Raw genomic sequence first — 14,105 nt, forward strand, 5'->3', positions numbered from 1 at the left:
TGTAACACTTTCATTTTGTAAATTTGATGTCCCCGACCTCTTTTTATAACAAAAAACCGAGCAAACAGGCATTTTTGTGCAGCAGTGTTCACGCGCGCGTCTGGACTCGGTCTAGTGAAAAATCCAAGTGCAACTAGTTTTATTACCCGCGCTAGATTATATTGACGTGCTAATCTTGTACCTCGGCAGAGGGGAAATAGTGGGAATGCCGCCTCCCTTCCGTGTTGCTCGAAGGATAGTACAGAGGGGTCCTGTCATAGTAAATTTTGTAGTCACTGTAAATTTACTGCCATCTATCGACACACGACTAAAACTCAAAACGAAAACGTATAAAATTATCAAAAAAATGAATGTATATGGATAAATGTGATGTCCCACGGGTAAAGGTACCTTATGGCGGTTGGCGCTTACGCTATTATTAGCGCCGCTCCAATATTATTGCGGCGCTATGCGACGTAAGCGCCAGCCGCCATAAGGTACCTTTTGCCGTGGAACGTCACAAATGATTTTAGTATTTTTATATCATTTTGATCCGTGTTCATTCACTGATATCCATGTGTTAAAATGGTTAAATATGAAACGGTGTCGTCACGCCATCTAGCCGAGCATAGGCTAAAGGTGTGTGCGGCATCTATCCGAAAATGACTTTTTCTTGATTTCCGAGGCACGTTTTTTTCTTAGCCTTTATTCATGTTATACGAAGTTACATATGTCTTTGTTATTACCATATTTTATGCAAATAAAGAATTTTCATTTTCGTCATACCGCCAGGACATAAAGCGACCCGACGTCCTCTACTCTGACGTTATCGAAGTGGACTGCCGCGTCATCCCCGCTTTATATGACCGCTGCCAGCTCGGAGACCTCAAGAGCCAATGGCGCCCAGTCACCGGCATCACGGGAGAGAAGATGCTCATCATGAAGGAGTTGGACGAGGACGCAGTCAGGCGGGACTTGATGAGGCTGAGGGAGAAGGGGATAGAGAGCGTGGCCGTGGTGCTGGCGCATAGTTACACGTATCATGAGCATGAGATTAGGATTGGGAAGATAGCTGAGGAGATTGGTGAGTTAATGATTTGGTAATTTTAGCTTTATAGTTCGTTTTTTAGGGTTCCGTACCCAAAGGGTAAAACGGGACCCTATTACTAAGACGTCGCTGTCCGTCCGTCCGTCTGTCCGTCTGTCTGTCACCAGGCTGTATCTCACGAACCGTGATAGCTACACAGTTGAAATTTTCACAGATTATGTATTTCTGTTGCCGCTATAAGAACAAATACTAAAAACAGAATAAAATAAAGATTTAAGTGGGGCTCCCATACAACAAACGTGATTTTTGACTGAAGTTAAGCAACGTCGGGCGGAGTCAGTACATGGATGGGTGACCGTTTATTTATTTTTTGCCTTTTTTTGCATTATGGTACGGAACCCTTCGTGCGCGAGTCCGACTCGCACTTGTCCGGTTTTTTAGCATTAAAAAGAACTTGCAAGAAGGTAAGCGATCTTGACATGTCTTTTAATTGAAATACGGTTTTAAAAATCAGTAATTATTACTTATGAAAGCAGAAGAATATAAATGATCGTATTAGATTCATAATTGTTACATATTTGCCGAGACTTATTTTTTAAACGTGTTTTTCAATAAAAAGACACATCAAGATTGTTTACCTTATTTCTAATGCTAAAAAAACGAAGTGTTGGCCAATCAATGAGTTCTTTTGGCACAACCACATCCGATTCTTTAAAAAATTTAAAGATACATAGCTCTTGAGATGCGGCGAATAAATAATAATTAAATATGGATGGAATAACGTACTTGCAATTATACGAGTATATCGCTCAGGCAGCCTTGGAGACGACTAAACGTGTCACATAAGAACCTACCTGAAAAGTACTAAAGTAGGTACTTTGCAGTAGGTACTGCACCTGCTAATTGTATAGAGCTACATACGTAGCAATAATCAAGTCAAGGCTTCACGTACATAATTCTTACAAATAAATTCTTGGTTTTGCTTTGTGTGCCATTAAAAGTTAGTGTAGATTTGTTGACCCTAAAGGCCTGTGCACACCGGCTGCGTGTGCGTGACGTGCACGTGTGCGTGCGGCGTTGTAGTATGCAGATCCTTATGAGAGACGGCACACCGCTTGCGTGACGTGTGCGTGTGCGGCTCCAACATTTTAGCGCACTCACACGCGCACGTCACACACACGCAAGCCGGTGTGCACAGGCCTTAAGGCTTTCCAGTATTCCGCGATTATGGCTATTATCTCTGCATTTGTATAACAATGTACCAGGAGCTCATAGGTACTAAGAAGTTTATCCCCCATAGGGTTCCCTCTCGTCTCTCTCTCGCACGCGGTGACAGCCATGGTGCGTCTCGCTCCGCGTGGCTACACGGCCGCGGCCGATGCGTACCTCACGCCGCACATACAACGCTACCTGCGCGGCTTCGCCCGTGGCTTCAAGGACGAGTTGAAAGGCACCAATGTACTCTTCATGCAGAGCGACGGCGGACTCACTCCTATGGACTTGTGTGTATCTGACTCTCTCTAACACTACACAATAGTTCCTAAGGGTGGTATTCCAAGTTCTTTGTCCAATGTCATGGCGTCTCACTCTCTCATTAAGCAAAATGTGAGATGCAAATACACACTGGACAAAGATATTCGACAGATGGGATACCACCCTAAGGAACCAGCGTAACTCAGCATCATCAGGCCTGATGATGCATGACAAATTAGCTTTTTATGTCAAAAGGCATGTTTGACACCCCGCTACTGGTACTGTTCATTGATCTGACAAGTTGAGAGCTATTTAAATAACTCCAGGTTTAGGTAAGTAAGTAAATACACTTTATTGCACCACCAAAAAAATACAATAACAGATTTACAGTGTAAATAATGGTAGCAACAGGCGGTCTTATCGCTGTAAGCGATCTCTTCCAGACAAATTACAAATTACGTATTACAAATTCTAAAATTTCTAAAATTCTAAAATTCAAATTGTCTGGCGTGATAGTAAAATTGTATGTATATTAAAGCCATTAGTTTACTCTGTGATAACTACATTATGATGATGTCATTTTCACACTACGTTTGCTATTTAATTTGCTAAACGCTCATTTCATTGTTTTGTGTATATCAATAAAACCATGCTATCGAGTTTGTTGCATGCTATTAGTAAATACTAATGTAAATAAAGTCTTTAATAAGTATTTATTTAACATTTTCGTGGAAGTTAGTGCCGGGAATTTCAAATGAGATGGATAATTAGCTATGTGACTTAGGTATTCTATTTTGAAACTCAATGCCTGATGAAACGCCGAATCATTAGGTTGTAGGTATGTAGCTACATCTCGCCTTAGGGCCTACCGCGAACACCGAAGTTTGTAGTTTGAAGTTTGCGGGCCTCTTTCTGTTTTCTTTCAATTAAGGCGTAATTAGAGTGACAGAGAAAGATCCCCTCAATTTGCGAACTTGGGTGTTCGCGGTAGGCCCTCTGGTATTGACACGTTCGTACTAATAACACAACACTTAATTGACGGATCTTATGTCATCGGTATAGGGTTGGAAATGCTTAAATTATCAATTCTATTCATAGGTTCAACGGATCACGAGCAATTTTGTCCGGCCCTGCGGGCGGGGTGGTCGGGTATGCCATGACGTCATACCAGAAGGAGACAGGACTCCCAGTTATAGGTAATGGACAGTATGGTCACGGTCCTAGTACATACGGTCACCTAGAATATATTTATCTTTAACAACGAAGCGCGAAGAAATAACTGACGCAGTGTTTTAGTGCGGCATTAAATAGTAGAAATTAATAAAATGGAACAAAAAAAATCCATACTAAATTGATGCCATGTGTAAGCATTTTACGTCAAAAATGTGACAGTTACGTAGAAAGTGCCGCCCTCAATCATTTTCAACAATTTCTTGTCGGACTATATTTGTAGAGCCATATCAGGGGCATTCCACGAGACTGTCGCTTACATAACGCTTTTGCCTTGTATGGCAGCTACCTCAATAAAATACGTGAATCTCGAGAATATACTGCCAATTTGTTAGCCAAGTCATGAAATATTACCTGACCCAATATCGCTTACTCAGCGTTTCCAGAAGTATTAGAAGAATTGCGTTATGTAAGCGACAGTCTCGTGGAATGCCCCATCAGCGCCCAAGTGAATGTGCCATCTAGCGGTCTAAATCGAAAACTTAAACATGACTTTGACATTTCGCGCCTATACACGGGGTTTCCGTGTTGCCCTTTACAGCTCACACTCGCTTCCTATTGCGCATATTATTCCATTTAACCGCTAGACAGAGAAGCATGGCGTTCCTTAGTGTCAGAGGCCAAGATCCACTTCGGGTCGCTGCGCCACGGCAGTAGTAGTCATCATCATCATCTCAGCCATAAGACGTCCACTGCTGAACATAGGCCTCCCCCTTGGATCTCCATACGTGCCGGTTGGAAGCGACCCGCATCCAGCGTCTTCCGGGGACCTTAACAAGGTCGTCTGTCCATCTTGTGGGTGGACGTCTTACGCTGCGCTTACTAGTCCGTGGTCTCCACTCGAGCACTTTTCGACCCCATCGGCCATCTTCTCTAGCAGTAGTAGTATGTAGTAATATTTGAAAGGAGGGGTTTATGTGTTCAGATGTGGCTATTTGTGGTCCTAACGTTGTAATGTTTTAGGGTTCGACATGGGTGGCACGTCGACGGACGTGTCGCGGTACGCGGGCGCGCTGGAACACGTCCACGAGGCCACGACGGCTGGAGTCACCATCCAGGCACCTCAGCTAGGTGAGTTTATCTATAGACCAGGGATGTTGCGGATATTCGCATCCGCATCCGCGAAACATCCGCATTATTTTCAACATCGGCATCTGCATCCGCATCCGCATAAAATTGGTGCAGAGCATCCGCATGATGCGGATGTCGACCAAGTCGGTAACAGGAACGTATTAGCGGCGGCGCCGGCGGCGTAAGTGCTAGGTAATTTCGTCATTATATATAACGAAATTGTTTAGATTCCGAAAAGTCGGCCAAGTTACTGTTTATTAAATAAAACGCACCTATATTATTGGTCAACTACTTAACGTTTCGTTTTTTAAAAAAAAAAAATGCAAAAAAAAATATATTTGACGTTTTTTAATTACCAAATCTTGACATCCGCATCCGCATCCGCGGATGTGAGGCTTTAAATAGCCGCATCCGCGGATGTCAAAAAATCTGCATCCGCAACATTCCTGCTATAGACCGACCACTTAAATTACGTCCTAAATCCTCGCCTGCACCGTACGTCTGCCGCCCGCACCTTCCCCGCCCTTAATCGTCCCGCCCCGTCGCCCCCGTACCGCGCAGGCGAGGACTCATTTAAGCGGTCGATCTGTAGTAGACGTACGAAGATGGAATTAAAGTTGTTGTTGTTTATATTTTTGTGTGTGACTTATAAGTTACTAGCGACTCGCCCCGGCTTCGCACGGGTTACAAAAAACCATAACAAATTATGCAGCTAAACCTTCTTCAAATATCACTCTATTGAGAGGCGAAAACTGCGTGAAAATTCGTTCAGTAACCGGGGTGCGAAAATCCTCCCTTCGGGCAAAGTCGGCTCCGCTCGGCTCAGCATTGCTCCGAGCAATTATTAGGGTTGACACAACTTGACGTCCCTTTGCGTGCACGACCACAGATAAGATAAAGGCTTAAATTTTGACAACCCTAAATAGCCGAAAGGGATATTGCCATATATTTATATTAGAAAGGGACAGTACCTATGATTCGACACTGAATCACTGTCAAACTTCAGTTTGTAGAAAGTTTCCTTTCTGTACGGTAGTACTATTATTTATTGTGTGTCAGTAGTTAGAAAATACTTACACACAAACAGACAGACGCGGTGGGGGACTTTGTTTTATAAGGTCTAGTGGTTACTATAGTAGACCCAACCAGACCGGGGTCGTAAATCTTTTCATACACACACGCATGGTTGAAGGTGGGGTGAGAGAGATAGAGATATAATCCCAGTCGTCCGTTTGGTTTGGGTCTCTCTTCTTCTTCTCCGTCGAATTACTCTTGGCAGAGCAGTCGTGGTCACGTTGAACGACGAACGATTCTACGCCAGTTCTCCCTGGCAGATGCTTCTCTGGCACATGTGTTAAGTGGGGTGTTGGTAAGGGCTTTTATCTGATCCGTCCAACGCATTTGTCTACTTTTGTTTGGTTTGGGTCTACTATAATTCCATTTGTTTATAGATATAAACACAGTAGCGGCCGGCGGCGGGTCGATGCTGTCGTTCCGCTCGGGACTGTTCGCCGCGGGGCCGGAGTCCGCCTCGGCCCACCCCGGCCCCGCCTGCTACAGGAAGGGCGGCCCGCTCACCGTCACCGACGCCAATCTACTTCTGGGTAAGAATCATGCTTTATTCACTGCTTGGTGGAGGCCTCGTCAGCACCCCATCTTCGTCAAATCTTCTGGTGACTGGCAGGTAGACTCGTTCCCTTTGAATTAGGTAACTTATACATCTATAGTCCGTTTTTTTAGCATTAGAAAGAAGTTCGCAGAAGTTCGCTTGTGGTTCTAAATCTGGCACTTTTAGCGGTAACAATTTGAAGTAAATTATATGTATTGACCATGCTGCATTAGATAATTCAATAATTATTAACAATTAACGAACCTGATAAAAACTGCACGCTTGGTTCTGCGGAGTTCTTTCTAATGAAAAAAAAACGAACTATAAAACTCATAGCAGAATTGGTCCTTCCAAAATGTCTTCACCTTTTGAACGCCAAACGCATCCATTTTCCGTGCCACTGACGCCAGGGGGGTAAAATTTAGTTTTGTGAATAAATAATGTCAACCTAAAAGTGGGGTGTTTTTCAGTAGATTTTCTTCAAAAAACGATCGACGTCAAATGCCGTCTTACGCGTCGTTATCACGATTTTGCGTTGACGTCAATTGCCGTCTGTGGCGTTCAAAAGGTTAAGATAGTATAAAACCCACAAGTTCTCTTACATTTTATTTAGGATTTTTCACCTGCACTTTTTTCTAGACACTTGTAATAATCTGTCTAAATGTTCACAGGTCGTCTTCTGCCTGAATACTTCCCGAAAATCTTTGGTCCGAATGAAAACGAGCCTTTAGACAAGGAAGCAACTATTACGGCTTTCAAAAAGATGACAAACGAAATCAACAGTTTCCTGAAAGCCGATGGCGGAAAAGAGGTAAAACATTTACTACGGAAATTGCTTGTTTATTACTGGAAATACTTCTAGTTTGTTGTTTATTAAAGGTTTTAATTTTTAGATGACCATGGAAGAAGTAGCTATGGGATTCCTGAATGTCGCCAATGAAGCAATGTGCAGACCTATAAAGTAAGTTTATCTATAGGTAGCACTTATATAAGCTTATTGTTTTTGGTGGCACTATCCATATAAAAGATAAGATAAGATAAAAGATTTTTATTCGTGACGATCACAAAACATGTACGAATATGTACAGACAACAACAGCAAGAACAGAAAAGAACAATAAGTGTGCATCGCGAAATGGACCCAACTCAGCATAATGCTAGCTATAAAGCCAGCGCTGGTCTTCCGTAGGGCCCATTCGGTGATGCCACGACAGATAACACAAAAAGATACATATTTAAAACATTGCAAAAAATACACAGAAAAAATAATTAAGAAAACAGAAAATACAAAATACAAGAAAACTAATTAAGAAAAGAAACAAAACAAAATGAAAAGAAAAGCATAAACGGTGCATATGACATGCGGAATACACCCACATTTTGCAATTTAAACCATCGTCGTTTAGAAAACAACTTCATTACATTAAATCTAATCTCTGAAACCGCAAAGAAAAACCGGAAATTCTTCTGAAACCGCAAATAAGTATCATTTGATAATTATCAGTCGCTTCTCGGAGAAGGAAAACATCGTAAGGAAACCGGACTAGTCCCAATAAGGCCTTGTTCCCCTTCTGGGTCAGATGGCAATCGCTTTCGTAAAAACTCTACGCGGTTTGCTTACGCAGTAGCGTAAACACTACAAAAGAATTATCTTTGGATTAGTTGCCAAGCGGACCCCATGCAGCCTTCCATGAGTCGTGGCAAAATGCCGGGATAGCGCGAGGAAGATGATATAATGATTAACCATTCGTTCCATTTAGGCTCTGGGGTGGGGTGCAACTGAGGTGGATTTGTTAAGGTGACAGTCCATTTCCAACGACAGCTGCAGTAACTGTTCATTTTACTACGAAAATTGACAATGACAGCGACGCGTTCAGTACCGCGTCCAGTGCAGCTGCGGTTAGAAATGGAATGTTACCATTATTCCTTGCGTGTCGTGTGCAGCGCGCTGACGACGGCGCGCGGGCACGACGCGGCGCGGCACGCGCTGGCGTGCTTCGGCGGCGCGGGCGGCCAGCACGCCTGCGCCGTGGCGCGCAAGCTCGGCGTCACCACCGTGCTGCTACACAAGTACGCAGGTTAGTCCATAACGCCGTAAACAACTATGTCAATAAAACTCTGAAGATGTATGTATAAATCAAATCTCGAAGTGGCCAGGTTAGTCTAATGTACGATTCCCACCGACCCGCTGGACTCTAATATGTCCTATACATTATGCATGACATACGCGATGGAGTCCGTCCAGAGCCGTCCGCATCCGCAAGGAGTCTACCCGCTAGCGGCCGTACGAATGTGAAATTGCGCTCCGACGCTGCCCGACTCCAGCCGGTCGGTGGGAATCGTAAATAACTTGCCTCCTTGCTTTAGTCCAGCGGTCGGCAACCTGCGGCCCGCGGACCGCATGGGGCTTGTGAACCTGTCACTTGTGGCCCGAGTGCCGCCTTGGCTATTTTGTGTGTAATAGTGACAAACGACAACGTCTCATACAGTCATAAATATTAACAAAGTACGGCCCGCGTCACCTCCGTTAACTACTATGTGGCCCTTGGCTGCTAAAAGGTTGCCGACCGCTGCTTGAGTCCAATCGTTTTTTGTGAATCGCAGGAATCCTGTCAGCTTACGGCATGGCGTTGGCCCATGTAGTACACGAAGCGCAGCAGCCGAGCGGCTGTGTGTACGCGCCGAACAACTTCCAGGACATCGACCGACAGTTGGACGTGCTGGCGGCTGTGTGCAGGGACAAGCTGAGGAAACAGGTATGCCCGCTGTCTAAGAAATCCGTCTTTATAAAGTCACGTATTCACGAATCATGCTAATCCACTCTAATCCACGTTCTCTTTATCATACGCGTTGCCTATCTTAATGAAAAATAACCATTCCCGTTTCGACAACCATAATAATATACACTAGAGATGCACCGGATATCCGGTTACAATCCGGTATCCGGCCTATCCGGCCATGATTTTAATATCCAGCCGGATATCGGATAGTGACTAACTATCCGGCCAGATAACGGATAGTAAAATTGCTTGATTTCGGAGTAAACTAATTGGATTTAAAAAACAGTCTTTGATCATAATCGTACTTGTTTATTATTTTAAAACAATTTAAACATTCCGCTGACTTGCACGTGCACTCACGCGACCCTAGAAATGTGTCCGCGCGAACGTTTACTAGGAAACAGGTCAAACTTGCAGAATGCGCACCTGAAAAACCGAAATGTAGGTATAGTTCCGCTGGCCGAATATTCGGCGAACGGATACCGGATATTCGGCCGATGGTCAGGCCGAATATCCGGTATCTGGTATCCGGCCAAACAACTATCCGTTGCATCTCTAATACACACATGTAAGTGTCAGAGATATACACATACAATTAACGAAAACTGATGCAATACTTTAATTCCTGGCAGGGTTTCTCGGACGCACGCATCCAAACGGAGCCCTACCTGCATCTGCGCTACGTCGGGACAGACTGCGCGCTCATGGTGTCCCCTGTGCCGGCCACCACCAAGCCTGCCACACAACATGGCGACTTCTACAACGCGTTTGTCACTAGGTACTTCTGCTGTAAAATGAGTCGGTGTCCGTGTTCGTCATCCTCATTTTCATTCACATTAGTCTCATTACATATTTCGCAATAGTATGGTATGTGACGGCAAAATTTGACACTTATTGTTGCGGACGCAACCTTTATTTGCAGAGAGCGCAACTTTGGTGCCGATGACGTCATTATGACGTTAAGTCGCATATAGGATGTTTTTTTAAAACAACATTGTAACACCTCAATGATTCTTAATAATGATAATATATATATATCATTGTTTATTTATAAAAATGCTTGGTAATTTACACAAAAAATAATGTAAACATTAAAAAACGATACGAAACGATCTCCTTCTCGTTCAATATGCTTTGTTGTTTTGAAATGTTTCTCTATATTGCTTGCTTTTGCTGTTAAATTTTGGTCACATTTTTTCATTTTTTACAATCAGAAAAGGAAATTTCTGCAAATACGGCTGCAGAGACTCAATAGCGACTTCAAACAATAATATTTCGGTTATATTTTACTAATAAAAAAATAAGTAATCAGTAATTGGTTGTAATTTCCAACAATCTTGTTTTTAATATGACAAAGACAGTTAGTTATGTTTTTATACGTGGCCAGTACGTATAAAAACTCTCAACTCAAGTTTCAATATCAGTAAACTAAAGAGGCCAATAAGTTGTTATTTGTTTAAGTATCTATAATCTAGATAACAACACTCTGTATTTAGCTTCACGTCATACGTCTGTCATCGGCACCAAAGTTGCGCTCTCTGTTTAGTTGTATAAATCTAATGCAGTAGCTAAACGCAGCCGTCGGGCTCGGCTAGTATTTGGAAGCTTTTTCTAAAGCACCAATAGGAGCGCTCCACATACCCGGTATCGTGGCCAATATTATCCTGGCACCTAAACCTAAACCACCATTTTGTACTGTTCAAATTATGCAAATCACTCTTTCCACAGCCTCCATACAATTACCACACCACTTCGACATCTAACCGTTTTGTCAAGAACCCTTGTAAATCAGTACTTTGGAAAATTATTATAGTTTACTTAAAATCGAAGCTTTTTATTTGAGTCGTCGAGATCCTGACCTGCACGGCGGCTACACTTACATATCTCGTAATAGTATGACTTGAGACGGCAAAATCTTACACTTTTTTTCGCCTAGCCCCCATCCGGAAACCGTCCGATAAGGAACTTCCTTCCACTATAATCATACTCCATACCATACAATGTTATATACGTAAATAAAGTGCCCAATATATATACATATATAATTATATATAATATTTTATATACCTAAATAAACTGCATAATAATACATTCATAAAAACTAATGAAACGAAGTAATAATAGTTATAGGCCGCCCGTATTGAAAGCGAGGACCTACAACTATAATAATAGATAAAAAAAAAACTCCATACCAGAAGGTTTCATCATTCCAAGCCCCTCGTCACATGGCGACCTTGCCAGCTGCGAGATGTTCTATAGTAGAAGATAGCTTTGGAAATAATTTGTATTTATACTGCCAAATAAAATGTGAATTGTAAATATATGTATATGTCGGAGCGTGACTCCAGAAGGACGTATTGCAGCGTTACAGTTCATAGTTAAAGAAGCCTGTATAAAGTCGATTAGCAATGTTTGGCTACGTATTACTGGGTTGTAACGAACACCCGCCATCCTGTGTAAACACCCGTGCTGCCTGGTGCCCTCCGTCATATATTTGTGTTTAAAGTTATTGTAAGTGACTTTTGTGATATACAGGTACCAGACTGAGTTCGGGTTCACACTGGCTGACAGAGATGTCATAGTGGATGACATTAGAGTTAGAGGCATTGGATTGAGTGAGGCAAGTAAGACTACATGAATATTAAGACAGTGTAAATATAAAAAGAAACGGGAGGAGCCAGATTATCGCTGGCCAGACTTTAGAGAACGTGTTTCTTTATACATGTAATAAGCAGTTTTTCATCTACAGGTGGTAGAAGAAACAGCGCCACCCAGCGGAAAGGGGACTACACCGGTACCTGAAAAGGTTAGTGAAATATGTGAAAGATCGTCAAGTTCAGAGGACTGAATGATCTGATCTGAATGGTCCCCAAAATTTTGTAATACATTTAAGGATACTTAGGTCATACTGAAAATTCCTGGAACTGGCCACTTAGAAAAAAATAAGTCGTCTCATTTATCAGAATCCAGACACTTTCAGTATGGCCCACGTATTTGTTGTGGTTTCAAGCAAATATTAAAGGCTCTCATCTTCTTCTTCCTCGCGTTATCCCGGCATTTCGCCACGGCTCATGAGAGCCTGGGGTCCGCTTGACAACTAATCCCATGCTTTGACGTAGGCACTAGTTTTTACGAAAGCGACTGCCATCTGACCTTCCAACCCAGAGGGTAAACTAGGCCTTATTGGGATTAGTCCGGTTTCCTCACGATGTTTTCCTTCACCGAAAAGCGATTGGTAAATATCAAATGATATTTCGTACATAAGTTACGAAAAACTCATTGGTACGAGCCGGGGTTTGAACCCGCGACCTCCAGATTGCAAGTTGCACGCTCTCACCGCTAGGCCGCCAGTCGCGCGTCACCATTAAAGGCTCTCATGACACCAATTATTCAATTCAATACCTCAATTCAATTTCGGTCAATTCAATTCAAGGTCAATTTGAATACCTTGGCCGTTTAGCTATTTCTTCTGTTTACTGTACCACGTTTTCAGAGGGTGAAGGTGTACTTCGAAGGCGGGTACCAAGACACGGCCGTGTATCTCCTGGACAAGCTGCGGCCGGAGCAGGTGGTGCCCGGGCCTGCGATCATCATGGACAGCCTGTCCACCGTGCTTGTTGAACCTGGTGAGGAATGTGTTATCTATCTAATTAGGAGATTTATTTGAATTCAGATAGACTGGCCATTTGCACCGACTCGACACCGGTATGGCAGTAAAAATGCATACTTATCTCATAGGTACTTGACATGAAAACTAGGTAAACTTTATCATTACACTTGGACAAAGTACTGTTTGTTGAAGTGAAAACTTCTTTAGCGGCGCTGTGTACTTTTTGAGGTGGGGAAAAAATGTTAAACTCGAGACAGCGTAACGCGTAAGGTGCTTGCGTGACGTCATGTGTGACGGACAATGTCATTGTTTTTTGATTTAAATGCCATCTAGTGAGTTTCCCTCAAACTGGTATTAATATAACTGTAGTAAGTTAAGTCAAGTAAGTCATACATAGTGCTGCAGATATTTTGCACTAGATGGCGATGTTATTAATATTTCGAGTTACAATGTCGTTGAGTTTTCACTTCTGCCGGCACTCCCGGAGTGCACCCCGTTGTTTTTTTTAACTGTACGCCTTCGCTTTTGTGGGCATAGCCTTCTCTTAGCTAATGTTTAATAGCTTGGCTATAATAAGTATGTGTTTTCATTTTGTATTCGATTATCGTATAAATGGAAAACCAGTGAGTGAAAATTGAGATATTCAGAAGCGTGTTCTTACGAGTAGTATACTTTGGCTGTTCCAGACTGCCGCGCGGAGATAACCAAGCTCGGCGACATTAAGATAACCATCGGCTCCGGGCAGCCGAAGCGAATAACCACAGCTCTAGAGCCGATACAGCTCAGCATCTTCTCACACCGCTTCATGTCCATCGCTGAGCAAATGGGCAGGTAGTAAACCTAATATTACAGTCAATACAAAAACTACAGTGGGGGAGAAAAAGGATGATAAGGTTTTTCAAGTAGGATGTTTTTCGATAGATCGATTTTGGAATTGTCTCCGTGCAGGGATTATTAAGAGCCAACAGGAGTGGTCATTTCTCCATACAAACGTACTCGACTATTTCCTCCGTGGGTTTTGATGCTAGAGCAATGATTTTATCAACACAGATTAATATTGTCAATATCTGGGTCGGACCGTTTTGCTTTTTTTGATATCTTTGTTTTTTAAGGCGCTAGAGCTTTTCAAAAATGGCCAAAATTGCCTAATTGATTATGCCGCAATGAGAGGCGTAGTATTCAAAACTGATATCAATTAGCCAAAAAAGCAAAACGGTCCGACACAGATAATTTCATTATCATTTATATTTCCAAGTTTGGTTTGGATTGGTTAAGTTTTGGAGGAGGAAACAGTCGAGTACTAAAC

The 14,105-nt window shown here is 42.7% G+C and overlaps 1 protein-coding gene across 1 annotated transcript in view; it reads left to right on the plus strand.

The window, feature by feature from the left end:
* The window catches only part of LOC134673963 (5-oxoprolinase), a 34,988-nt gene that overhangs the window by 2,670 nt on the left and 18,213 nt on the right, over positions 1-14,105 (plus strand). The window contains exons 4-17 of the mRNA XM_063532007.1: positions 772-1,063; positions 2,328-2,529; positions 3,599-3,696; positions 4,694-4,801; positions 6,253-6,405; positions 7,082-7,221; positions 7,304-7,371; positions 8,354-8,487; positions 9,014-9,165; positions 9,822-9,967; positions 11,725-11,809; positions 11,939-11,995; positions 12,683-12,815; positions 13,486-13,630. Coding sequence (XP_063388077.1) covers positions 772-1,063; positions 2,328-2,529; positions 3,599-3,696; positions 4,694-4,801; positions 6,253-6,405; positions 7,082-7,221; positions 7,304-7,371; positions 8,354-8,487; positions 9,014-9,165; positions 9,822-9,967; positions 11,725-11,809; positions 11,939-11,995; positions 12,683-12,815; positions 13,486-13,630 — 1,913 coding nt within the window. The remainder of the gene's footprint in view (positions 1-771; positions 1,064-2,327; positions 2,530-3,598; positions 3,697-4,693; positions 4,802-6,252; positions 6,406-7,081; positions 7,222-7,303; positions 7,372-8,353; positions 8,488-9,013; positions 9,166-9,821; positions 9,968-11,724; positions 11,810-11,938; positions 11,996-12,682; positions 12,816-13,485; positions 13,631-14,105) is intronic.

This window comes from Cydia fagiglandana, chromosome 19 (genome assembly GCF_963556715.1).
Source record: "Cydia fagiglandana chromosome 19, ilCydFagi1.1, whole genome shotgun sequence".
Classification (NCBI taxonomy): Eukaryota; Metazoa; Arthropoda; class Insecta; order Lepidoptera; family Tortricidae; genus Cydia; species Cydia fagiglandana.